A 28,000-nucleotide genomic window follows, 5' to 3' on the forward strand; every position below is an offset into this window, starting at 1 on the left:
GGTTTTTCCCATTAGAGTGTTGCAAGAACACCTGCACTTGGCTGACTTTCTCTTCTCCTAAAGATACAGGATCAGTCTCAGGCCCTGAACCTGGCAACCCTAATCACACAGCTCCTGGATTTCAAGGAATCTTTCCTACCTAACTAGCATCTTCGCTAGTCTTTTGTTTCTTTTTAAAAGGTTCTGGTACCTTATGATTTCTGCAAAAAGCATGAATGCCCATTTGTTAAGACAGTATGACAGAATCACAGAAAGTGTAAAAAACCATGAAACTATGGGATTGGGAAATCTCTGATGATCACCAACTATTAAGCCAGGAGCCCCACTAGCCAGTTCAACCCCAAACAGAAATTGGGCTATAACCCTAAACTCTCTTACTAGGAATTAGGTCCCATTGAATTCAGGTCTGCTACTCTTGCAACAATGAGGTGGCATAGTTCTGGGGTAGTAGAATAGGGATAGGGCCCAATTTGGCCTGTGGGCCATTTCCCCCAAACCACACCCACCTGCCCCACACCTGACATCATATGTGAGGACAGGTGTGGGGGACAGGCAGAGATGCAGTTGGATCAGCTGCATGACCCAGTTCCCAATGGGAACTCAGTTGGGTAGCTGATCTCTGCAGAAAGCAGGGTTGAAGTCACTACCCATCAGCCCCGCTGAGCCAAAAAGTTTCCCCTTCCCCATAGTAGAATGAACAGTACCACACCAGACTTCAGACTGGGGCTGGGGTGTCACATGTTCATAAAACTTCAAGTAGAAAACCAACAGAGCAAGGAGCATGCCAGAAAGACCCTTTCTTGGATGTGTTGCTTGAAGAGAGCATTTTGACATGTGGGAACATTCTAAAGTGACATCCGCCACCTGCAACCTGGAGCAATATTGTCCGTTCTACCACTTCAGCATCCTCCCACCTCATTTTACTGCATGTATACAGCAGGCTTCAATAGGGCTTACTCTGGGGATAAATTAAGCATGGTCAGGATACTGCTGCCAAAATCCCGAGGCGGTATTTCTACTGTTCGGCCTCTTCAGAGGATGACAAAAGAGAGGGTCAAGAGGAATGTCGACATCCCTATGTACTTACTAAGCAACCCATTGCTTCAGTTAAGGAATGCATCCTAGGAATGCCCGTCATAAATTGTGTCAAAACTCTGCAGTGGTGCATGATATGAACAGTATCCCTGGCTCTGCCACACAGCACGGAATAAATACATGAGAGGGAATGAATGCTGGCAGCCAATTTTAAGTGTGGCTTTTCCTAGTTGCTCCTCTGCTACTGCACGAGTAGGGAATGTTTTTCCACCCAAGGGCCACATTCCCTTCTGGGCAACCTTCCAGGGGCCACATGCTATTGGCAGGCAGGGCCAGAGGCAAAAGTGGGCAGAGCATTAAATGTGAATGTTACCTTTCCAGTTTCTACACGCTAGTTTTACTGTCCATCAAGGCAAAGAAGAGGCATTGTGCGATGTCAAGGACACATTCCAGCCAGGCAGAAATACTCAGGCAGGGTGCAAAGCTCATAAATTCAGCATGTCATGCAATTAGTCAAGGTCCACACAGGACAAACACATGTTTAGCAGTGGTGGCTACCAGTGCAATCCTATACATGTCTACTCAGAAGTAAATCCCACGGAGTTCAATGTGATTTACTCCCAAGTAAAGCTGTATAAGTCTGTAGCCTGCACCAGCACCATCATGTGCACCATCATGTGTCCGACACCACTGACAAAACTTCTATATCATCTCCTGAAGTTTATTGTCGTGCTTGTCGATGGCGTCAGTTCACACATCTAACTGTGAGGTCTTTTCAGACATTAGCCGCTCCTCCCAACATTCAAGGGACACGCGTTGGCAGCTTATCGCTGGAGTGCCAGGCTCTGCTCCCAATCTGTGCATGGCCACTGAATATACAGCTGGATGCAGAGGGGCCTGTTTACACGTTCAATTGATGCATGTGGGAGGGGCACCTGTCACTCCTCCCACCCAAACACACCTTCCCATGGAATGAATAGAGGAGGAACAGCATCATGACCGAAAAAGGCTCAAGTGTTGAGAAATCAAGCACTGATAAGTCAGCCAGTGTGCATGTCTGGGAGAGGTGGCCCACCGTCTCTCATACAATTGCCCATCAGGTGCAGATGATACACACACAATACACGCAGAAAATAGAAGCAGCTTATGACATTCCCACCCCAATTGTTGGTCGCCTATGGGCTGCTATTTTGGTGACACTGCCCTTTAAGTCTGTTGTCAGATGCAGGCAAGTGGGGCATGACTTTGCAGAAGTGATGGAGAGACCCAAATGTAAAACACATGCACAGAGACAAATTACACCCAGATTCCATGCAGTAAACGTTATACACACAGATCGGATGACACCTCTCCCTGATCAGATCCATATATATAGGAACATGGGAAGCTGGCTTATACTGAGTCAGACCCTTCATCTAGCTCAGTATTGTCTACACTGACTGGTAGCAGCTCTCCAGGGTTTCAGGCAGGGAATCTTTCCCAGTCCTACCTGGAACTGCCATTGGGGATGGAATGTGGGACCTTTTGCATGCAAAGCAGGTGTTCTGCCACTGAGCTATGGCCCTTCCCCATATATGGAGGAGAGCACGGGCATACCTGTCGCCTCTGCCCATTCAGCCCACCTGCCCTACCACCAATGCCCTTGGATGTCCATGTCAGGGTGTGATGTCAGAATACGGCTTATGCATGTAAAATCCAACAACATGCGAATAAGCTAATTTTGCACGGTCAGTGTCCGACATAAAATTCTGTCTTTGCAGAACATGATTTGCCCTGGATCCAATCCCTGATGGCTTCTCCAGATAAAAAGGACCAGAGAACAGATGATGGGAAAGACCTCTTCTGGATAACCTGGAGAGCCACTGCCTGTGTGAGCAGACAAACCTGGGCTGGATGGACAAACAGCCTGACTTGGGACAAGGCAGCTGCCTTTGTCCCTCTTTTTCACCCCTCCCTTTTCTGACGTTTGGCTCACATCCCTTCCTTAAATCCATTCCTCCTCTAAAATCCATGTGCCACCTTTTCCCTCAGGAGCCCTCCATCGTCGTCTTTCCTCAAAATAACAGAAACTCAACTTTCTTGCTTGGACCTGATGGAGTAAACGTCTGGCTCTCCTCCCTCCCCTATCGTTGAAGATCAAAAACGAAAAGAAAAGAAAAAAAAGAATGGCGTTTTTCCAGTTTCTGAGAGAGCCACAGGCCTGTTGCTACTGGCCTTGGCTTTAACGTCTGGAGGATTGTGATGACGTCTTGGCTCCATGGAGAGAGAGAGAGAGAGAACAGTTCACCAAGGGTTGCCAGTTATGCCCTGGGACGGACAGCGCATCCTGGCAATTGCAGAACGCACACGCAACTTGCTGCTCCCATGATCCTGGCCCCAACCCTCACCCGGTGTAACCCCAGTTCACCCAGAGCCTCCCTCCTCAGTTTCTAGCTGTGCACCTGCCCCCCCTTTATAACCCAGACACCCTGTTGCAGCTGTTGTGTGTCTGTTACATACCCAGCCCCGTGTTAAACGCATTCGAGCAGGGAGCGCAAGGGAAAGCATGTCAAAGGAACGATAAAATATTAAATCTACTACTAGCTGCAGGAAACTTAAGCTCAAGTCGCTGCTTCTCGCCTGTCTTGTGAAAGCTGATACAGGAAGAAAAAAAAAGCTAGTTTCCAAGACTCCCTCCTTCCTACCAACAGTTATTGTTGGCTTACCAGCCCACCAGTGCTTCATCAGTTCATTCTCCATTATTTCAAGAAGATTTTTTAAAAGGGGCATGATGGAAGAGTGAGAATGTTGAGGCAACATAAGAAGAGTGCTGGAGCTGGATCAAGCCAGTGGCCCATCTAGTCCAGCAGCCTGTTCTCAGTGGCCAACCAGATGACTATGGGAAGCCCACAAGCAGGCCAAGAGCACAATAGTCCTCTCTTATGCATATTTCCCAGCATGCTTCCTCTGATACCGGAGGTAATATAGCCACTGTGGTTAGCAGCCAATAGTATCCACCACAAATCTGTCTAATTCTCCCGTAAAGCAATCCAAGCTGGTGACCATCGCTACCTCTTGCAGGAGCGAATGCTATAGTTAACTAGGCACCTCTCATTTGGTTTCTAGGAATTAGTTCTCCTTTAAGTGGGTTTGGGGATCCAGGTAGCAAACCCTACTTTGGCTCACTTAAAGCTGCAATGCCTGTGGGTGCTTAGAAAGTAATGAGTCCCCTTCACCTCAGGCATGCCTCACACATCACAGGCACCAAAGCCATGAAGTTAAAGATGTGACCACTTGGCATGGAACCTTGAGCAAACATCAGTTCCCTGACCTGTGCACACACCTTTCAAAAGCACATGGGCACACCTTACACTGAGTTAGATCCACCGGATCCCACCCAGTCTACTTTGACAAGCAGCAGCCCTCCAAGGATACAGACCTTTCCAACGCTGTGCTGCCTGCAATCCTTCTTGGGGACAGAGATGCAGAGAGCCAAACCAGGGACCTTCCACACGCAAAGCATGCACTCAAGCACAGTGCCATGGTGGCTTCCCTTTTGATGTTCATGTGGAAAATGTAATGTCTTTTTATCTTCTGGAAATTATATGTGAATAAGCACTGTTTTATGTTGCATTAATAAGTAAACAGCAATCAATCAAAAAGAGGTGTGAGATGTAATGCGTGAAAGTAGCCCACAGCAGGTTTTCCATTTGAGAAACATGCATAGGAAAGAGTGGGCTGTTAATTGCCTTCCCTCAGAAAAATGAAACTGCCTGTGTGATGTGGCTAGGCGAGACCCAGCAGTGGAAAAAAGCAGCCACATGTCTTTAAAAAAATCCAGAACAGCCATGTTAAAAATCATTGTCATTTCATTTCTTCCCTGTTGCATCTACTTCCCTCAAGTACACTGCAGGGCCATAGCTTAGAATCTCCACTAGGAATATTACCACATCTCTATATATGAAGACACTCGGAACCCAAGAATATATGTCTGCTGCTGGCCTGCATAATCAACATCTCTCACATTTCCTGTAGGTGATTTCATTGGCCTCTTTGTGAAGATGAATTCAGTTTTGTTGGCTGTGGTTCTCGGAAGTGGCCATGCAAATATCCAGTTGACTATTCATCCCAAGTGACTACCATTTTTCCCCAGTGACCAGAACAGGTATTTGAACATAAGATCACAGTAAGAGGCCTGCTGGATCAGACCAATGGCCCATCTAGTCCAGCATCCTGTTCTCACAGTGGCCAACCAGATGCCCACAGGAAGCCCGCAAGCAGGACTTCAGCGCAAAAGCACTGGTATTCAGAAGCATGCTGCCTCTGACCATGAAGACACAATGTAGCTAGTAGCCAGTGATAGCCTTATCCGCTATGCGTTTGTCGAATCCTCTTTTATAGCCATTCAAGTTGGTGGCCAACACTGCTTCCTGCGGGAGGGGGTTCCACAGTTTAACCATGGGCTGTGTGAAGAAGTACTTTCTTTTGCTAGCATTCAATTCCCGTAAATGCTACTTTTAATTAAAAATAAAAACAGAAATATCCTTAGCCATTTTGTAGTCACTGCTTCGTTCCTAAGGAAATCACACTGACGATGATTACAACCCCATGCCTTCCCATTAGTCATTGTTTCTACACTGCAGCTGTTGTTTCTGCATGTGCCCACCAGGGGGATGTTTCTGTGGCAACTGTAGGTCACCCAGAAAGCCTTCTTTGCTCAGGTAAAGTTGCCAGGGTGGGGATGGTATCTGAGGTTAGCAACATGTTCAGTAGAATAACCTGAGGAAGCTCTATCGGTACTGTATTATTTCAAAAAGCAGTAAAAGAATGAACCCTCCCCTGGCCCGTCTCAAAAACTCTCTGCATGGGGTGTACCACTTCAAAATGCAGGTAGGAGATCAAATGACTGAATGCTCTCCTGTCTTAAACAAAAGAACCACAAAAGCCTAGCATATCAGAAAGAAGGATTATAACTTAGTCTTCCTCTAGATCTGCTAATTTTCTATGTGCAGGAATTGTTTTTTTAAAAAAACAATATGGAGCAGTATTCAGTCACGTGAACATGCACACACTCCTGCATTCCACTATGGTTCAGTCCCAGGAAGGAAGTACCCTGTGATCTTTCTGCTGCATGCTTCCAGGTGATGATGGTAAGAAGAAAGCTTATAGACTAGACTATGGAATGGTCTGTCTGTAAGAGCATAAGCAAATAACCAAATGGTCAGAAAGGTACGTGGGAAACGGATGGAGTGGGAGTAGGGGGTAAAATCAAAGCATTATAGTCGGAAGTAGCTTTTGGCAGGTTGCTGTTCAATGGCAGGCAGAAGTTGAGCATGCACTGCATATGGGCACTAAGGTTGTAGGGGCAAGATGTCTGGGGCGCAGGATGCTGGACTACCCTGGAGCACAGAATGCAATATCAATTAGAATGCACAGGGGTTCTAGATGTTTTCAGTGAGCTTGTCCAGTTATTTCTTTCTATCTGTATTGGCAATCATGCACCTTTACCCCTGGGCGCAGGCAAGTGGAGGCATTCGTGATTAGCCTCTGTTTCAGACAGAACATCTGTTGCCAGTCCCAGTCTATGGAAGCCCACCCAGAGCCGGAAACAGCAGGCAGAGAGGGAGGAAACCCCACTTTAAAATCAATACAAGCAGAAGAACATTTACGAGCAGGAAAGAATCAACTGTCTCTCCCCACCTGTGCTTAATTTGTTATATACAGTCTTGACTTTTTTCCCTCTCTTCAGTTTCCAGCTCTGGGCCAATTTTGGTCATTGATAGACCACAGCCGGGAATGGCTTCCTGAGCGCTCACGCCTTGGATTTCTGGCCAACCTGGCACAAGCTTTCAAGTTCAAGTCAAACTTCATTTTTCCTTTTGCCAGTTGCTTAGAAACATGCCTATGAAAATATACTTCTCCGTTCTCACAGTCTACTGTTCTGGTGCCAAGAGCTTTTATTTTCCCTATGCCTTGTCCTCAGAAATTCCTGGTTATTTATTGTTGTTGTTGATATTATTATTAAAAACCTCTTGCAGGCACAAAGTTATACCCAAGCTGTCTATTCCCAACACATGCCTGTCTCCAGGAAAAGGTGACTTTGGTATTTTTTTCAGTGACTACTTTTAACATTTTTGGGTTAAAGTTTAACTGAGGAGCAAAACTAGACTTCTAGAAATTCATTTGCAAGTCTTGGAAAAGGGAATGAGATGGGGAGCAAGCAAGTGGAATAGCCAATGGCCTCTCTTCTGAAGGGCTGCCCAGAACTTCGCAGCCCCTTTAGAATGCAGTAGCAATGTTTGATTTGAAGTATGGCAGACACCTGACAGCCACAGCATCCACTATGCCTGAAATTTTCAACAGCAGTGAGAATACAGGCTTGTTATGCCAACAGTTCGGGATAATTGTAAGAACCAACAGAAAGTCTGGTTCTGAATCAGCAGCCACTTCTGATCCTGAAGTCCTCTGAACCTGTTGCACACCACAGGTTGGCAGCCTAATAACTCACAAGCCTCCTGCAACCTAATGAATAGTTTCATGTCCAATTCATTGGGGAGAACTGAACTGCCATTTTTTAGGTCTCCCCACCTATCCACCCCTGCACATCCGCCCTACCTCTGTCTCCACAGTCAGAGGCAGCATGCTCCTGAATTCCAGTTGCTGGAAACCACAGGAGGAGACAGTGCTCTTCTGCTCAGGTTCTCCTTGTGGGCTTCTCACAGGCATCTGGTTGGCCATTGTGAGAACAGGATGCTGGACTAGATGGGAAGGGTTCTTATGTGCCTATGTAGGTTTTTTTTTTATAAAGTCAACTGAGATATAATTTGCAAGAAACTCAAACAAGGAACACATTTTTTTTAAAAAAATAGTGGCCCATTCATATTGACTAGCAATGGCCATCCAGAAATTTGTAGGCTGGACACAGCCCACCAATCATGTTTACTTGCTGGTCTCCAGGAAATCAACTAAAATTCAATTACAGGATGGCAAGGATTGGGGTTTTTTTGCTGATGGCTAATCTGAGACTTTATTACCATGCCCAATAACCCATGGTTTAGCTGCCCAAACAAACGTTGAGCCCCAGGACGGCAGTCTAAAGAGCAGTGTGGCCCCCCAAGTTGGCTATTCCTGTTATAGACCATCTTGGAGCACCTGCTGTACAGCTGGATCAGAAAGCGTGAGAGAAGGGGGAGCAGGGAGAAGGGGGGATGGAAAGAGAAAACGTTCAGGCATACTGAGAGACTAAATGAAAAAGTCAAACTGTTGCTGGTATTATCTGTCTGTAAGTGGCACTGTTGCAACTCTAAATGAAGAACTGGGTGTATTGCTTTGCATGCTGCTGTATTTGCATTTAGCCATATTGTTCGTATTACTGACCACACACACACACAAACACACAGAGTAGATGACGTGCAATGGGGATATTCCACATAGTTCTTGTGTGAGCAGATTGTTAACACAGTTTACTGGGTTCCAAGACAGGAAATCGAGTCATATTTCCTCTCACATAACAGACTAGTTCCACTTTATGGAATGGTCCAAGCAAAACGTCTTTGCCTTTAGCCTCTTCCAAAAGCAGCACCTGACATTTCTTTTTGTTTTTAAAGAAAGTTCCAGTCTGCCGGATGAGATGACAACCAAACCCAGCAAATGCCTTCAAGCAGCAGCAGGAAGGGGAGGGGGGGTCATAAAAGCAGTAAGATATATGGAGTGTCGGGAAGGAGAGGTTGTGACTGCAAATCTTCACTGCATGGATGCAACAGGCATGTTGGCAGAAAGCAGATGCCTGTTTTTGCAGAAGATAGGAAGCAGAGGGAGGTGAATCAATGGCACTTTGGGAGAGGAAAGGATCTTTTTTGAGTCCAGGTGTGGAGAAAAGAAGAAGAAAAAGGTCCATATTGAATATTGGTTAGTAAATGTCATGTTCTCCCCCCCACTTCCCAGAACTGAGTAAGAATCTTCTTTTCTCTAGCTGTCCTCTTGTTATTCCATTGCACCTGCTCATGTCTATGTCAAAGTGTCTTACCCAACAAAACATTCAGAAGCATTACAAGGAAAAAGCTGTTCTGAAGTTGGGGCAGAGATGGGCCAGGGCTGCATTCACCAGGTATGGAGCCTGAACTGAATAGGACTCGACTGTATGTGTCTGTGTGCTCTTGCCACATAGACGGTGACACAGAGCATTAAATAAAGTCAAGGAATACAGACTGCTACTAAAATGTGACAGTATTGTGGAGGGGTAAAAGTGTGTTGGGGAGGAATCTAAGAGGCAGTTCCAAAGGAGAAGGAGGTGGGAGTGGGGAAGTGAGTGCAGTGAAGACTGAGTGTGAAATGAGCATGACATGATGGCTGAAATGCAACAGGTAGAAAATTCATCAGAGTGAGAAACCTGGCATGTAATAATAATAATGATGATGATGATGATAATGATGATAATAGAGGGGGGAAAGTTTCTGCAATGGCAGATAAGGGAAAAAAGAGAGTGACCTGGTGAGATTTGCAAAGATCAAGAATGAAAAACGTAATTGCAGGTGTACCAAGGTTAAGGGAAGATGCACTGCAAGAGAGAAACGTGACAGTGGGGAGGTTGCACAGGTTTTTATGTCATGGATGGTGCATGCGTGAAGGTGGTAAGGAAAATGCAAAAGAGGAGGTGACCCAGGCATAATAGGATTGAAAAGGTGGCCTGATAGGATAGGTGATGCATCCAAGAAGTCAATAAGGAAAGATGTTCAGAGGGTGCTTAGAGCATGGCAGGCGGGGATGCGCAGAGGCAAGCAAGCAAAATAAAGCAGCAGCAGAGCAAAATAAAGAGATACCCCTTGACCCCGAGCCAAGGCCCAGGGCAGGACTCACCATTCTTGGCTTGCTCCCTGTAGCTCTTTTCATTGAGGCAGACCCCTCTGCCATGGAGCAGGGCGTGCAAAGGCTTCTCCTCACCTTGGCGTGGCAGGCAGCGCAAGCCTTGGGCACATCGTTCGGTGTACACCCCACAAGACTGCCCTTCGGCCAGGGCGCACGTCATGCAGCATCCGCAACCAGGCTCTTTCACCAGCTCGCAGCCCACCGGGCTGGGAGGGCACATGGACAGAGCTTTCTCATCGCAAGGTTCACAGTGCACAAAGGAACCCAACCCTTGGGAAAGCCCCAGGCACAGGCACAAGAGCAAAACCTGGGTCAGGAGCATCTTCAAGGCACCGGCAGGCGCGCAATGTGGCAGGCACCCAAGGCAGTATTTATTTGTCCTTTTTTAAAAGGAAAAAAAAACCTTTTTTGAAAAAAGAAAAAAAAGTGTCTCCTTCCTTAAATTCCAGAACAGCTTTCCACCTCAAAATGATGTAAGGATCAGAATTAAAATCAAAACCCGGCTGTCAAAATCTGCAGGCAATGCAGTTGCAAGAATTACAGATGCAACAGGTTGGTAACTGGGGGTTGGGGAGGGGGGAGCCGCTGGAAAAGGAGGGGAAGAAGAGCAAGGTTGCTTTGGGGAAGCTGCACAAAGAGGTATGAAAAATAATCCACGCGCTTCACTTTAAAAAAAAAAAGCAACGTCTGCAAGAGACTAGGGAGGAAGCAAAGAAGGGAGCAAGCTTCTTTTCGGCTGTCCTGATATTATCTGCAGCAAATGAAAAACCTCTAGAGTAGCACTAAAGCAGGTAGTGCTTTGTCAAGAAGAGCTTTAGCCTGGGACTGGCTGGCTGTAATTTTTTTTTTTATCCTCCTCTTCCTAGATTGGGTTAAGAACAACAAAGAGGTTTTCTGTAAAGTTGGAGGATTTTTACAAAGTCGGCAGTAGAAAAGAGAACGAAGGAGGAGGGGGAAAAAGAAGGGGGGGAAATTCCACTTTGTAGATCTCCCAACACTTTTCCCCTGGAGAAGTTTCTAAAGAGACTGAATAGTGCCGAGCAGGCATGTCTTAAATAGACTGCCCCTGGCTGCCTGCCAGCCCCTCGCTGCAATCTGAGATCCCAATGACACCTCAACCTGAATGGGTGCCAGTAACCAGGGCAAGATCAACGCACACTCCAAATGTGTGTGTGTGTGGGGAAGGCTGAGCAGCTTCTGACTTCTAGGCTTCCAGAGCCTTGGCAATGATCAGCAACATTATTGTTCGCAGGGAGGGACACACACACAGACACACTCAAGCCACCCCCAAAGGCATCCAATTGCCTCTCTTTATGCCGGGCAAGAAGAAATAAAGCTCTCTTCGCTCCAAACGGCAGGGAAGAGTTGAAAATGGTCAGAGTTCTGGGCTACATTTGTGTCTTTTTTTAAAAAAAAAATGCCCAAGGCTATAATCATATGCACTCAGTTATTTGGGAGCAGCCTCCTTGAACTCAGTGGAGATTTTGATCCGAGTAAACTGCATAGGGGCATGCGGAGTTGCCAGCTTTATTATTGATCCCTGCTTTTGTGCTCTTAACAGCAGCTTGATATACAGCTGCTACTCAGCAGATGATAATGCAGGTTGCCATGCAATGAAAAGCTTTACCTACTCACTTCTGCAGATCAGCATGCAGGCAGAGCAGTAGGTCAGGGATCATTTTTCTGGTCAGTTGGCAATGCCATCTACAAGAGTGTTGCCTCGCTGTACCTCTTTATAACGATGGGCTGTCCCATGCCAAAGAGTGTTCACAAGATCAGGTTTGTATGCGTGTGTTACAGTAATCCAGCATGGATTTGTTTGCGTATTATCCTGCATTTTGCAGTTGAGAGGCATTGCTTTAGGCCAAGGAGCTGTTTGCAGGATTAGGTTGACAACTCCGTTATTACCAACCCGTGCCTACAGGTTTTAACATGGCAGGTGTCGATGTGCACATGGCATGACATCACTGCTGCAGGCTGATAATCTGCATGGAGTCACAGGCCCTGATGTGTTCAGCAAAACTCTCCGGGAGTGACTTTGGTCGTCTCTGGGTGTGCATAAAAGCTCCTTACCTCTCAAATACCAACAGCTTATGCAAACCCAAAACATGAACTAAGCAAAAACAAACAAACAAAACCATTGGGTGGATCTAATCAGTACACTAGAAAAATGTTTGCGGCACATATGAGGACGTTTGCCACATAAAAGAGCCACACTTCACAGACTGCAAAGACATCCTTGCCTCTTCTCCCATTTCCAGTGCTCTTCTGACCTCTCACCTTGAAAAAGGATTTTAAAAAATCTCATGTCTGGAAAGGAAAGGTTTCCCCTCTGCAAGGTTCAGGTGATATTCTTGCATGTTAGAGAACAAACGATCTTCTCATATTTTCATGGATGAAAGACCATGGACTGTGAAGATGAAAATGGCTGGGAAGTACATGTCTATTATCGGTCTCCCCTGTATGCTCAAATGCAAATACGCCTTTTGATAAAACACATTATATCTGGATCTGGAACCACAGCCCAGCATTCTGAATTTTTCCCTTCTGCATACAAATAATCTCTAAGCTAAGCAGCCAGTGTTACCTTTGAACAAAGGAAAGCAGGAGGGCGGCTGAGTGACTGAGAACAATTGTCATTTTCGTTGGAGATTCTCAAGTAGCCACCCTCCCTTCTTCTGCTTCAAGGTAGATTCATACTAGTGTTCCTTACTGTCTTGAATATGCCTGCATTGCATTGCTTTTGCCACTAGAATGCACCCTTATCTATGGTAAGTCCTTGGACTTGCTGCTTAAAAAAATTAACCCCTTTCTGGCGTTGCTTGAATGTTATTTGCACTGACTACTTAATATCTTACATTTTCACTCTTGATACCTATACATACAGTAGAATGATTGGAATCCTCAGAAATCGATTTTTCAAATGTCCAAGAGCTGTCAATTCCTGCCCCCATCCCCCTCTTTTTGAAGTATCTGAATGCTAGAAAAACATGCAGAAGTTCATGGAATACTACACCCATTGATGATTAACATAAAAAGGGGTTAACAGACTCCCCCAGCTTGTACGTTTAACTACTGTGTGACAGGCAGAAATCCAATAGGTGCAGCTTTTTCTAATGCTATATCTCCATGCAGGACAGAGTTGTGCTTGTGTTGAGGGCAAAATGTGCCCTCCACCCCTGACAGTAGGTGGGTTAGTTCCCCCCTCGGGACTTGCATCCCCTAATTCACAGGACACAAGCCCTCTCTCTGCATATACTCCAGCAGTGATATGAGCATTTTGTTATTAATATTCACTTGTCATTCTGCTGCACACAAGGTGCTGCACATTGCTACACATGCCTCCTCAGAAGTAAGCTCCACTGAGTCCAATAGGGCTTACTTTCAAGTAAGCGCATATAGGATTGCAGCCTCATTTATTTCCACAAAACTCAGGAAGATAATTCATATTCCATTATTTACAGATGCCGATAACAGTAACTTTTTCAAAGCCAGCAAAATAATTCCTGGATGAGCAGGGATTTGAAAAACCCCTCCCATTGCCTACTGGCAATGTAAGTGTGTGTGTGTGTGTGTGTGTGTGTGAGAGAGAGAGAGAGAGAGAGAGAGTACAGCCTGGCCTGCTCTTGTGTCTCTAAGGCAGCTTGATCTGTAGAAACCAGCAGAGGAAATTTGTTGTGGCATGACGGTCAGCATGACCACTTGCTCATGCCTGTAAATCAAGATGCTGGATAAAGACAGAGGAGCAGGGTATATTAAACACTTGGCAACCTTGCCCATCTCCCTGGTCCTAGGCCTTTACAATTAGGGATGGAGAGGAATTTCATTTAATCCATATTTTTAAACAAACTGCCCTAATCCACACTTTTTGCACTAATAAATGAATCAGAGTGTAATTATCCTTTGGATTTCACACCTCTCCAAATTTTGCAACAGAGCTCTTGCCTTTAAAAAGCTGTGTTTTTAAGGATAAAATACTTTTAGAGATACGTGCATTGAGATAAAATGTATGTGTGCGTGTATGGCTTTAAATACTTAAATTTCAGTGTGAATTTTCGTAAGGACCTTTTAAAAAAGCCACATATTAATGTGGAAACAGGACAGAACAGACTTATGAGTATCACAACTGAGCTGGACTAGAAATATTCTGAATACAATTTATGGCCCATAAAGCTGAATCCTCCACACCAGGAATGGATATGAGCCCATCAGAGCCCATCTGCTCTTTTTGTCAAATTCGCTTCTCTCACCCGCAGCAAAGAAGCATTTTTTACTTTAAAACAGCAGAAATAAGAAATTAGCTGCTGTTAGCTGTAATAGAATTTGCTCCTAGGAAAGATCTGATTTACCTGGCATTGCTTGGATTCTCTTTGTTCTGGCTCCTTTATGATGGTCTTACAATCCTCTCTTGTGCCATCTATGCATGGGTTGGGAAAAGGCAAGGAAAGGAGCAGTGGTCTGGCTTGCCAGTCTGCCAGGACAGAAAAGCAGACTAGAGGAAGTGGTGGGAGATGGGGGCCAAGTTTTGTTTTGAAAGAGGGAGAAATGGCAAAAACATTTCATCCAGATATCTGCCAAATTACCAGCCTGTCTCCAAAGTGCTTTCAAGGGTAAGGTGCATGTGCCTCTGGTGTGGTCTATTTCTGGATCTATTTCAATCTGGTGCCCAACCAAGTTTCGGGACGGTCTTGGTTGCCCTGGTAGACGACCTAAGGTAACAGAAAGGCATGGGGAATGTGACGTTCCTGATTCTCCTGGACCTTTTCGCAACTTTCAACAGCATTTCCCATGGTACCCGGACAACCTTCTGGGATGCCTAGCTGGACTTGGGACTGAAGACATTGCATTATATTGATTCTATTCCTACCCAGGTGAGGTTTCGGAATGCAGTTTCTCAGCTTTTGCTTCTCCCAGTGACAAGTGGTGTGTGGATGTGCCCACATGGCTTCATCTTGCCTCCCGTGCTGTTGACATTTATTCAAATCACTGGGAGAAGGTCATCAATGATATTCAATGCCGTTCCCATCTAATCAAGGTGAGGAGTTAGATGTTCTGGAAAGGATAATTAATGGACTGGATGAGGGCTGACAAACTGAAATGCGTTCCAGAGAAGACTGAGGTGTTCTGGTGGCTGGTGTTGGAGTTGACTCTGGAGTTGGTGTTTGGCCTGTTCTAGATGGAATTGTGGTCTGCTCCCCCTAAGGATCAGGTTGGCAGGTTGGCTATTGGCTCTGCTCATAGATGCTCAGGGGCCATCCGTGATTAGAAGCACCTTTTTTCAGCTTTGGTTAGTGTCCCAGTTGAGCCCATGCCTGCAGAAATATAGTAAATCACCATTATCAATGCGCCCATAATAGACTACTGTAGTAGGCTTTTTGTGGGACTGTCTTTGAAAAGTGTTCAGAAACTACAGCTGGTCCAGAGTGCACAACCAGATTGTTAATTGGGACTTATTGCAATGCACGTGCTATGCCTATGATTAAGAACAACACTGAATTCCAGCTGTTTTCTTGGTGCAATTTGAAGTTCTGGTCCTGACCTTTAAAGCCCTGGATCTGGGATCAGGATACCTAAAGGACTGCCTACTTCGATATGAACAGTATGCTGAGATCACCATCAGAAGCCCTACCTGTTCTAGATCCTCCCACTTGCAACAGTGACAGGACTTTCTCCATATTGGCATGGTGGCAGGCTACCTGAAAGAGTGCCTTCTCCACCCAGACCATGAGATGAGGCCCTTCTCCGGGTTCCCTCACCTAAAGAGGTAAGGTGGGTAGTTACTAAGGAAAGGGTCTTTTTAGTGGTGGCACCCTGATAATAGAATGCCCTTTCCAATGAGGCCCACCTGCCTCCATTAAGATACTTTCTGCACAGAGGCCTTTTCATTCTCCCATACCAACTTAGTTAGTGAGAGGTAGAATGCTGGGGAGCTGTGTATGTGATAAGAGCATGGATGCAACTCACAAATATATATGCAGTGTGATTGATGGGCATTTGGTGGCTTCTGTATTTATATGTTGTGCATTGCTAGGGATGGGTGAATCTGTTAGTTTCAGTTTCTCTCAGTCACTAATTTTTCCACTCTAAAGTTCAGTTCTCCACATTTCTACATCAGTTTGGAAATTTAAAAAAGTCCTCACTTTGTATGCAGTTTTGCCTGACATACAATTTTGCCTTATGCATTTTTGGTATGCAGTTTTCACTAATGTATGATTTTTTCTGCACACTTTACCTAAGTGTGTTCATTTTTGTACACATTACTTGGTATTAGAAGTACACTGCAAAATTCAGAGAATTATTTTGAGGCATAGCTGTGTTTCGACTCACATACTCTTTTGAAAAGTGCAAATTAAATAGGTTCACCTATAAATGTAAGCTGAATCAAATTTCTCCCCTATCTTTATTCACTGCTTTGGGGGCCTTTGGACCAGACATGTGGTATATAACATAACATACTATGTGTGAACTGCCCAGAGGACTTTGTTGATTGGACAGTCAATAAATGTTCCAAATAAATACATAATGATATCTAGGCTTTGGAATGCTCTGTGCAAAAAGTGCAGCCTGGCCTCCTCTCTTCTGCCTTCTCCAGGCAAAAGTGCAAACAATCTTGTTTATGCAGCTGTCTTTGAAGAAGCCGGCAGATAAATGGTTTTCAGAAGGTGTTTGCTGCTTTACAGTTCTGCATTTTCATTGATTGCATTTTTCACAGGTATATAATTCTTCTGTGATTTGTTTTGATGATATTGTTCGCATTCTGATAGCTACCGTGGTCATTTTTAGTGGAAAGATGGAATAGAAATATTTTAAAGCAATAAGTAAATATATAAAATGGGTATGGTATGGCCCATAGCCAAGCTGTTTTAAATTGGTTTTCCACTACAGTTGGTTTTTAATATGAGTGTATGTGTCATGCTTTTAGTGAATTGGTGTTTTTTAATGCTTTTTTTTAATTTCCCACTGCTTCAAACATTTCTTTTAATGGAAATCTCTACAAGTTTTATAAATAAATAAAATTTGGTTCTTTTTTTAAAAAAAGATTAAGAATGGAGCTCATAATCATAGTGTTGTAGCTCATGGTGTCTTGGCTTTAGCAGGCAACACCCTAGCTGGATGCAAGTTGGGGCACCCAATTTTTGCAGATCCCACCTATCCAATTAAGCCCCCCCATCCCTGCTGAATGGCTGCTTCTAAGGGTTGGCTGGCCACTTGCACATCGCCAAAAAGGGAGGTGGGGGGTAGGGAGAGAGTCGCATAAATCTGCATATGCTAATATATACCTATATGCTAATTTACAAGCATAGATTTAAATTTATACATTGGAAACCTCACAAATTTATACATTGGAAACCTCACAATTAGACCACCGTAATGTGTTTTGCCCTTGCACCTTGTTTGGAAGCTTGCAGCTAGTGCAAAACGCAGCTGCTAGGGTACTTAGTGGGACACCCAGTTTTCACATATTACACTGGTGTTGAAAGACGCGCACTAGCCGCCTCTTAGCTACCAGCCAAGAGCAAGGTTTTTCTTGACATTTAAAGCCTTATACAGCTTGGGCCCAAGATGTGCTTCTGTGGTACAGAAGATCCTCTGAGGAGACCCTGAGGGCCATTCCATAACCAGTGGATTGTCACTTGGTCACAATGCAGAAGTGGCCCTTCTTGATGACAGCACCTGCCCTGCGGAAGGCCTTCTATTCAGTAACTTGTGAAAAGGCAGAGACAGTGCTGACCTTTAAATGCCTCTTAAAAATTTAGGTATCGACTCAAGCTTTCCCAGACTCTGACTCTTAATTTCTATTTATTCTTTCCATTTAATTTGTGCTATAAAGTCATGTTTTGTTTTTGTCTAGTATTTAGAAAGCTGTGTTGAATGCTGTTGTATTTTTACTGGTTTTAGTAAACCGCTGAGAGATCTTTATTATATTAAGCAGTAAAATGGTTAAAAATAAGGACTATAGTTTAAATGGAAATGTAATGCATTTCATCATGGGGGGAGGGACTGTGGCCTGCTCAGTCTGCTCTCCAAGCTCCAACTGTAGATGGGCAACGTCAAATACGCTGTTCTTTTCTCTTTAAACCAGACTTGGACCACACAGCCATTCAAATTGAGGACTGTTCTCTAAAGTTGGACACATGGGCATCCTGACAATCATCCTCTCTGGGCTATGTGGCCCTCCCTTCTCTGCCCACCCAAGCAGGCACAATGGGTGTGTGTGTGTGTGTGTGTGTTGGTGGTGGTCAGTTAGTACCACATGGCTCAGAAGCCAGGAAAATATCACTGGCACTGTTGTAATGTCTGACAGGTCCCTCCTCTTCCTTTTTAGGGTTCTTTATCTTTAAACCAGAATTGGACGGAGCAGCTCTTCAAATGGCAAACTGAGAGCCCTTCAGTAGAGAACTATCCTCTGTGAAGTAGAAGAACACACGATCATTGTATTTATTTATTTATTTTAATACATTTATATCCTGCTCTATTTCCGAAGAATTCCGAGCGGCGTACAAAAACTACAGTCATATAAACAAATTAAAAATACCATAATAAAAACATAGTTATAAAATTAGTCCGAACAAATTAAAATTTCTAAAACGAATCTATGCATTACAATTAAAAGCTTGGCGAAATAAAAACGTTTTGACCTGACGGCGAAAAGTTGCAAGAGAGGGGGACAATCGTACCTCCATCGGTAGAGCATTCCAAAGTGTAGGGGCAACCACCGAAAAAGCTTTGTTTCTAGTGCCCATCTGGTGAATTAGAGAAAATGGAGGGATCATAAGACCAGGGTCCATAGAGGATCTCAGGAGCCGAGAGGGTTCATAAAAAGATATACGATTCGACAGATAGAGAGGGCCCAAGCCGTGTAAGGCTTTAAAAGTTAAAACTAATACCTTGAAATGAGCTCGGTAGCAGATTGGTAGCCAGTGTAGCTGTTGTAAGAGTGGGGTTGTATGGGCTCGCAAGCCAGCTCCTGTTAGCATTCTAGCAGCTGCTCTTTGAACCAATTTAAGCTGCCGGGCTGTTCTCAAGGGTAGTCCTGTATAGAGTGCGTTGCAGTAATCCAGCCGGGAACCAAGGCATGTGTTACTTTCGTTAGGTCAGAAATCTCCAGAAATGGGCGCAGTTGGCGGACCAGTTTTAGCTGGGCAAAAGCACTTCTGGATACCGCCAAAACCTGGGCTTCCAGGTTCCAGGCCGAATCCAGAAGTACACCCAAACTGCGAACCTGGGTCTTCAGGGGGAGTGTAACCCCATCCAACACTGGTAAGTTCCCTATTTCCAGATCAGTCTTCTGGCTAACTAGAAGCACTTCTGTTTTGTCTGGATTGTACCTGGGGGGGGGGGATGGTCCCTCCAGAATAGAATGGATACAGCATAGAGGTCTGTAGTGTGTGTGTGTGTGTGTGGGAGGAAGACTGTAAAAAAAAAAAGATGTCGTGACTTGGACAAGTAGAAGCACTTACTAAGAAGGCAAGGCCACCATTGGATTTTACTAAAGGGTACCTTGGATCTAGTATTTGCTCTATTCTGTCCCTCACCTCTCTGTATATATTTCCCCAGGCAGAAGCATTTGGAGGTTTCAACTTGGGCCTAGATGCTGCCCCAAGCCTTAACCTTACTTGGCACACTGGCACGCATGAGAAAGGAAGGGAGGGCCCTCATCAAGGCTGGAAGGGCTGCAGGGAATATTGGGGTGGGATGGGTGCATAATGAGGAGGGCTACAGGCCAGTTCTGAATTGGTGGTGGTGGTTGGTGGTGCAAAGCTTTCAGCATGCCGTGTGTGATGTGGTGCTCTGAGGGAAAAGGAAGGTCAAAGGAGGAGGAGGAGTAACGAAGTGAAGGCAGGCGAGGCAAAGTGTGAGCTGCTTCTGCTTCTGTTGCTGTGGTGGCAGCTGTGTGAGGGGACGCCATTTGAAGTTTCCACCCAATGCCCAGCACACTGCGAAAGCAAAAAAAAAAAAAAAAAAAGAGTTGACTTTAAATCAGTTTTGAATTTCTAACTGCAAGCCCATTTTCCACCCAGATGCTTGAACTGCAGTCCTACAGAGAAAGAAAGAGGGAGATTGAACTGGGAAGTAAAAAGAACTATTCTGATTGTTGAAGTACCAATTGCCTCTTGACTCTTCCTAGTTTGATAGAAAGTTGAAACTGCTAAAATGGGGCATATAAGGATGGGGAGAAATTAAATTCTATTTGCATTTAAAGCCGGATCTATAAAATTCACACCTTCGGAATCAATATGAGAACCGAAACAAGGCCATCCTTCAACATTTGCACTTAGCCAAATTTTGCAATGCAGTTCTCCAACCAATGTATGCAAAAATGCATATATTAAGGGGAAAAGTGCATAAAAATGAATATATTAGTGAAAAACATACAGAAATGCATTATGTTAGGAGAAATTGCTTGCAAAACTGTGTGCATTAGTCAAAACTGCATACAAAAATGTGTTTATTAAGAGAAATCGACACTAAAATGCTGAAGAATTTTCCTGAGGGTTTTTGTTTTAAGCAAATTGGTGCAAAAATGTGGAGAGCTGAATTTAAGACTGGGAAGATGAGAACCTGAGAGAACTGAAACCATCCCTAGAGTAGCGTGTATAAGTCATGAAAACCTAAAGTTGCTGGTTTAGTGTGCTAATGCACACAGCCTGATAGCTTCCACTTTGATCCTCCGCAGGAGGAGAAACAAGCCAGAAAGCCACAATGAAGCTCAGCTTGTTGTGACATCTGAAGGCAGGTTTGTTGTTCCCAAACAAGCCAGGATTTGTAAGCCAACAACAAACCATGGTTTAAGGTTGGCTAGCGATCCCGGCTCTGGATGGCACAATGATTAACTGCAGCTTCCTGGTTTGTTTCTCCCACTTACACTGAGGGAGGAACAAAGCCAGAGTGAGAAGACTGCATGCACTAGCATGTGGCTCATTCCTGATAAATGATGATAGGCCAGCGACAAAGGGTTATTGTGACATGAGCACATGGCCTCATTTCACTATTTTTTGCTCCTGCACAATCATTTATTCTCTTTTTAAACTATGGGATTCTGGGGCAATGGACTAGATTAATTTGATGTCACATTCTGCATCACAGATGGCCTGTTTATTAGTTATGGGGAAATGGCTGGTGTTCAGTATACCTCATCTGCTGCATGCTCCACAACTAGCTTCAGGCTATAATGCATAAAAGTGTTTGCTTTCCAAACTTGAGATGAAGGGATAAAGCTTATATCTTCTAGACAGCTTGGCTTGATGTGGGTATTCTGGTGCCACTTGACACATCACTCTTTATGCGGGGCATCCAGAAAGGCTCATGGATGACTTATGGGTAAAAACTGACTTTATCTGGAAGGGATTCTGTCCAGTTACCTTGGTAAAAGGGAAAGAATAAGAATAATACTGAATATATTTTTTAATGGTTTTGCTCAGGAAAGTTACGTTTTACAAGCGTAAGAAAGAAAAAAAGAAAAAGAAAAAGAAAGTTTTAATGCAATGGAAAAGAAAGGCAAGGATTAAAGTGTCTTGGAGTTTTAAATAACTGGACCCTGAAATGCCAGACCACAGTGCCAGTGTGTGAGGGTAAAAGAGGGGACAATGATAGGAGAAAATAAATAAGAAAATGGATTGACCATCAGAAGTCAGTTAGCTAAGCTTGATGACAGGGCCAAAAGAAAACAAACAAAATGGTATTTAATGCCTTTCAGTTTGGAATGCTTTATAAATTATTTAAGATACTTTATAAGTACAGCAGCTTCCTTTTACTCGGGGTAGCCAAGGTGATGCCCTCCAGATGTTGCCCTCCCATCATCCCTGACCTTTGGCCATGCTAGTTGTGGCTGATGGGAGTTGTAGTCCAACAACATCTTGGAAGGCATCACCTTGGCAACCTCTGCTTTTACCGTGAATGCATGAAGTGAGAAATGAAACCAGGTATAAGGGTATTCAGTCCAGGTCATATTTAAAGCATATTGAATGAATGTGACATTGTCCCTCACCCCCAGCTAAGGAACACAAATCATTTATTGCTTGGAAGGTCATCACAAGTGTATGCAGATAGTTATTTATATGAAGCAACAGGAGCTATTTCTTCATCGCTATGATGATAACTGCTGTGATCCAACATCAGTAGTTGTTTATAACTATACAACTTTCGTGGAAAGGATGAGGGAAAAAATCAGTTTGCTCCATTCCCCTGATTGCAGCTGCCTCCCCATGTCCAGTGCAAGGCAATGGAGTGGTGAAATTGACCAGGCCAGATCACACAAGCAGCTTCTGGTCCAGGTGTACCCCTAATGAACAACTAACGGGAAACACAGATAGTTCTTGCACAGTGGAGCATTGCTGAAAATGAGAGGTTGCTTTGCATTGTTTTATGTAACTTTCTTGAAGGGTTAATTTGAGTCTTTTGTAAATATGTCAGTAATGGCCTACCACAATGTCTATTGCAAGACTGCTAGCCATGCTTCTTGGGGGCTACTTTTGACTTTCTGCTTACAGCTTCAAGCACTATGAAAACTGGTTTGACCAGATATCATAATGGGATTTATGCACACAAATGAATGTGTACTATTGGCAATGACTGCTCTAAAACATTGTGTTCAAATCTCTGAAAACACTTCAGGCTAATCCAGCTGCTTAAGAGTGAATAGCTAGTTTTGGTGTCATAGGAGTAATTGATGGGGAAGTGGGGAGGTGCTAGCCTTGCTGTGCAGGAACCTGGTAGCCTTGCTGTCAATAGCAGTGGATATAGTAACTGAGGGAAGGGCTGCATTCCCCAGGGGCACAAATATAATGCACCCAATTTTGGGAAACTGAAGTGTTACTGCAACAGAAAAGTTGCTTGAAAGAAAGACCTCTGGGTATACAAATGGCTGACTATTATTATACTTATTATACTGAAATCTGATTGTCCAGAAAGATCTTGTTATGCATTCTTTGAATTGCACAGATGCATCAAACTATTATATGGGCTATGATGCAAAGCTGAGGAGGTTCTCAGATGTGTGCACGGAATTCTATGTATGCAGGGATTGCCCTTTAATCTGCACACTCATTCCCAGAATACACCCTGACAATGAAGACAAGGAGCTGTTTCTTCAGTGGAGCTCTGGGTTCACATCTTGAGCCATTTTGAATGTACCAGCCTACAGGACTGGAGCACTGGTCTAATAAAAGTATCATGAGTAACGGGTCTGTTTTTGCAAATGAAAAATTTGATAATAATAGACATTTTTAAATTAATCAATTACTCAGATATCTCCATTAATCCACTTTATGCCCTGGTTTAAAAAGTAACAACCAAAGCTTCCCTGACCATACACATTTTGCTTGCTGTTTTTATTTTTAAAGCATAATTGTATTTACTAACCCTAACAGTTGTAGAAAACACTGCATCTTTTGCTCTTTCTCTCTGTGTTTGTATGTTTAATACTTGAAGCAAACCAAAGAATATCTACATGATGCAAGCCTTCACTTTGCAGCAGGAGCATTATTAGGCCTTTCGTAGTGTAATCGTGATGATGAGGGCTAGGGGGCATCGTGGAATCACAACTTCTATAGCTGCAACTCAAAGTTCTTATCCAGCCTTACACACTATGGTGAATCCAATTATGTCTTTGCAAGCAGCATTATGCATGGCTACAAGTAAACACAGCAAAGCAAGCCATGAAGACAGTGTTTGGGTTACTAATATGTAACTTGAAAGGTATCAGCTTTACTACATACATAATTAGAATTTCCCAATACACACACTGATGTTTGGTCACTAGCACCATAGAACCACTGCACTCATGATTCACTGTGTAGTTTGGACTCTCACTCAAGTGAAACAAACTGTTGGGAGATACTTCTCTTTCGACTAAATTCATATAAAAAAAGGATAGGAAATCAGGATTCTTTTGATCCGGTACTCTGCTGGTAGAATATAAGAAATGGGTGTAGTCATCCAGGGTCTCGGGGTTTTTTAGACCCCTTACTTTTTTTGGAGCATGGTCTCAGCAGGGTCCCTATGTCTCCAGCATCCTATGAGACAATCAGCATGAAAGGGAAGTGCGTAAGTCACTGAGAAGAGTCTTCTAGCATGCTTCCTTGTTCTTTCCTGCTGATTGGAGCCAATCAGAGTGAAAGGAGATGAGTCAGCCACTGATAAGACTCTTCTCAGCAGCTGACACACTTCTCTTTCATGCTGATTGGCTCATGTTGTTGTGCGAGAAGGTTTTAAAAGGTTCTAATTCTTAACCCAGCAGCAAAAGGGGGGGGCATGCCTGTGACTAACATGAAGAGACCCTGTACTGCTGAATTGCCACTACACTACTGATGAGAAATACCCTTATACTTCACTAAGAAAACTGAATTTGCACTTTCTCAAATACAGTCCAGTATCTTTACTAGATGACTACATACCCACACACCCATTCCCAGGAATGTCTTTACTGGCAAGAGAATCTAAGAATGCCCAAACTGATTAACACAGCCCACAAAGGCTTTTTACTTTTATTTGAAATACGTTTATTGATATTTTAAGTATACAGAGAACACCAAGCAAAAATTAAAGGTAAGTACATAAAACCTCCCCGAACAGCCCCCAGAAAATCCCAAAGTCCACCAGATATATAGAACAGCCTTTCCCAGCCAGGGTGCCTCCAGATGTTGTTGGACCACAACTCCCATCAGCCTCAGCCAGCATTGCCAATGGTTGAGGCTGATGGGAGTTGTGGTCCAACAATATCTGGAGGCACACCTGTTGGGAAAGGCTGATATAAAACAAATACAACAAGAAATACATCTCCATGCAGAAAGGTACGATCACAACAAGGAATAAGAATAAGCATAGATTCCTTCATAGTTTATCTCGTGCAGTGATATGTTGAAATATTAAACCTTATCCCAAAGTTGAAGAAAGGTGCTTGACATAGTAAGTGTATGCCAACTTGCCTCTATATAGACCTTCAGCAGATGCCAGGTTGCAAAAAAGTCCAGAGGTTGCCTTTTGCCTTAGCAAGTTTCAAGGTAAAGGTTAACTTTTCCACCATGGCTATATGCCACAGTCTGTTCAGCCAGGTCTCGTGCATGAGAAGTTCCGCCAGGTTTCAGTTTTTGGCTGCTTCCATTCAAGCAACCAGTAATAGGAAAGATATCAGTGGTTTGTAGTGCAAGCCTTCATTACCCCCCTCCCAGATATTCAGAAGTGCCAATCAAAGTGTACACAGAATGGCTGGGAGCCACTCTGGAATAGGTTCAGGGTAAAAAAACCTTAATTAAGCATATGGTGGGGTGGGAGAAGGGTGGCCGAGAGCGGAATCAATTTGTCCAGCTTGATGCTGTTTTGCAAAGAGTTATCCTGCAGGAAAGCCCCTTTTAAAACAGCACCTGGAGGATCACTACCTGTGCTCATCAGGCAGGAAGCAGAGGCATGGCTATCTCTTCTTGCCTGATGCCCTGCCCTCTGCCAGCCCCGGGTCACTCTGGGTTATTGAATCTGGTCCACAGTGATCCTTGGCTGTCAGAGAGGCCCAAATATGTCCAAGTGAGCCCAATTTGGTTCAGGCCTTGGCAGAATCTGATGCACGGCCCTAGTTTGGTTTGTAATAACTACAACTGTATTGAAGACCGTAGACCAAAAGGACTGAATTATGGGGCAAAACCAGCACATATGAATATAACAACCACGAATCTTGTAACCCCTCCAACAATCATAGCCTCGAGAGCCAGGTATTTGTGCCAAACGTAAGGGAGTAAGGTACAGTAGGGCCCCTCTTTACAGCACTTAGCTTTACAGCGTTCCGCTAATACAGCGGTTGTGAATTGTAGAAAGGCCCCGCTTTACAGCGCTTGTTCCGCTTTTATGGTGGTTTTTTTCCCGCTGGGCGCCATTTTGGTCAATGTAAGTCAATGGGATCCACTTTACAGTGGTTTTCACTTTACAGCGGGGGTCGAAAACGTAACCCGCTGTATGAGCGGGGCCCTACTGTACCAACATTGAGCCCATTTCAAATAACTCCCTAACCATCACTGATACAGATTTAACTGACACTAAACTGAAACTGTAGTCCATACATTAACCCATGTTTCATCCATGAAATAGCCTGCACGGTCATGTTCCCACACCTCCCTCAGAATGCTAAAAGAGGTGGTAGTTTGGATCGAGAGATTTATCGTCAGTTAATAATAGATATTGTTTTGAAATCAGACCCCTTGTGCTGTGTTCATGTTCCAAGATTAAATGCTTGAACCTGGTAAGATCCTGCTGTATTATGTTGTAGATTGTCTAGTAATAAAAAGTTGTTATTGGTGCAAATGAAGCCAACTGAGAGGAAGACTTTGCAATTTATTTTGTAGTCCCTCGTTGGTTGAAGGTTGCCTATAGTTATAAAAGTCTCCGAGGAGAACAAACCTCTGTCCTTCCATTACTTTAAACTGTGCCAACTTGTCAGTGCAATAAAGAGAAGGGTGGAGCACTTTTAGAATGAGAGAAGAAATTCCATTCATGAGCTTTGACCTCCATCTCTTCCATACTAGAAGGGTACCTTTAGCAAAAGGGTTCAGAATGTCTTTCAAAAATTTGAATGATTGACGATCTAGAATTGCTTATTTTTTTACTGGTTTTTCAGAGTTAGAGATTTCAGTTGACATCCACAGCTTGTCAATTAAGTCATGCACATAAACAATTACATTTCAGAGTTGGACGGCATCATGATAGTGTGCTAAGCAAGGTTCCCACCAACCTCCCTGCCTGGTATTCTTATAAAGAACGTTTTTCAAAAGTCTAGGTCAGGCACTCTGGTGGATAAACTTCAATATTATTTTTTGCCACATAGACAGCAATTTGGAGGGTATTTCAATGCCTGAACCAATCAGATCAGGGCATGCCCCAATCACAGTGTAGCTAGTGGTGACAGGGGTCATCATCACAACGAATGGCCCCTGGGTATGCTGCTTTCCACCAAGGTTAATTCCATATCTCTTTCAGTTGACACAAAATATAAAGTATAATATGGAACTTGGGGTTGTGGAACTCCAAAGTTGTGCATTGACAGTAGAAGGGTTATTGGGTGGTTGCTTCTGCTTCCCTTTATTCCAGTTACATTTTTCCTTTCCAGCTGTTCCCATGGAGGGCCTTGTCCTGACACTTCTTTATCTGTGTTGGAGTCATGGTCTTTCTCCTCTTTCTCAGGATCTATGTCAATAGGGTTCTTGATCTGCACTTCTTCCAAAGACGAGCAGCTTTTACTTTATTTGTTGCAGAGTAAGTGACCTCCTCTCTTTGTATGAGCAGTCTGAAGGGTAATTCCCATCGATATTTGATCCTCGCTTCTTATAATTTAGCAGTAAAAGGATGCAGATTTCATATCTGTTGTAGGATTGCTGCCCTAACATTTTGCAAAAATAGTACAGGGGCACCAGTAAATTTAATGGGATGTAGTTTCCAAAAAGCTTTCAGCAAATGTTCTTTGAAACTGTACCTCACAAAGCAAACTATTATATATCTTGGTGTCCTGTCCTTAGCTGCTCTGGTCAAAAGCTCCCTATGAGCGCTCTTGATATCTTCTATAGTAAGTGCAATGTCTGGAACCAATTGTTACAACCATTTCTCAAGGAATTTCAGCATGCTGTCAGTTTCTGCCCCTTGTACCACCCCATGGATGTGAATATTCAATTGCAGGCCTGATTCTCCAAATCCTCAAACTTTAATTTGATATCCATTTCAAGCTTTTCAAGATGCTTTATTTTGGCAGTATTTCTGGTGGCCTGTTTAGATGCCATTTTCATTGTCCTAGTAATATGTTCAGTCTTATCATTTACTGTGGTCAGCTTTTCTTCAATTGAATTTAACCTTTCGGACCATACACCCCAAAGACCAGTTTTAAGATGCTTGATATCTGCCACTCTTTATTGTAAAATATCAGAGTGTGGTGAAACTGACAAGGGCTCTAGTAGTTTCCTGCCCTCTGCTATTATGCTTGTTTGTGCTACACAGTAAAGTGGCCTAGACAGCAGAGCTAACAGGAAAGAAGCTGAGCGGGTAAATGGTGGTTCTGATGTGTGGACTTTTTGTAAATACCCCCAAGAATCAATCTCTGCTATCATTCATACTGTGTTCACATTAAAGTTGCATGTTGTCATAATAA

The 28,000-nt window shown here is 43.8% G+C and overlaps 1 protein-coding gene across 1 annotated transcript in view; it reads right to left on the reverse strand.

Annotated features, from left to right (window-relative positions):
* IGFBP5 (insulin like growth factor binding protein 5) overlaps positions 1-11,019 on the reverse strand; it is a 52,001-nt gene extending 40,982 nt beyond the window's left edge. The window contains exon 1 of the mRNA XM_061609234.1: positions 9,871-11,019. Within this exon, the coding sequence (XP_061465218.1) occupies positions 9,871-10,201 (331 nt within the window). The 5' untranslated portion in view covers positions 10,202-11,019. The remainder of the gene's footprint in view (positions 1-9,870) is intronic.
* Between the last annotated feature and the right edge of the window lie 16,981 nt (positions 11,020-28,000).

The sequence above is a fragment of the Rhineura floridana genome, chromosome 2 (assembly GCF_030035675.1).
Source record: "Rhineura floridana isolate rRhiFlo1 chromosome 2, rRhiFlo1.hap2, whole genome shotgun sequence".
Lineage (NCBI taxonomy): Eukaryota > Metazoa > Chordata > Lepidosauria > Squamata > Rhineuridae > Rhineura > Rhineura floridana.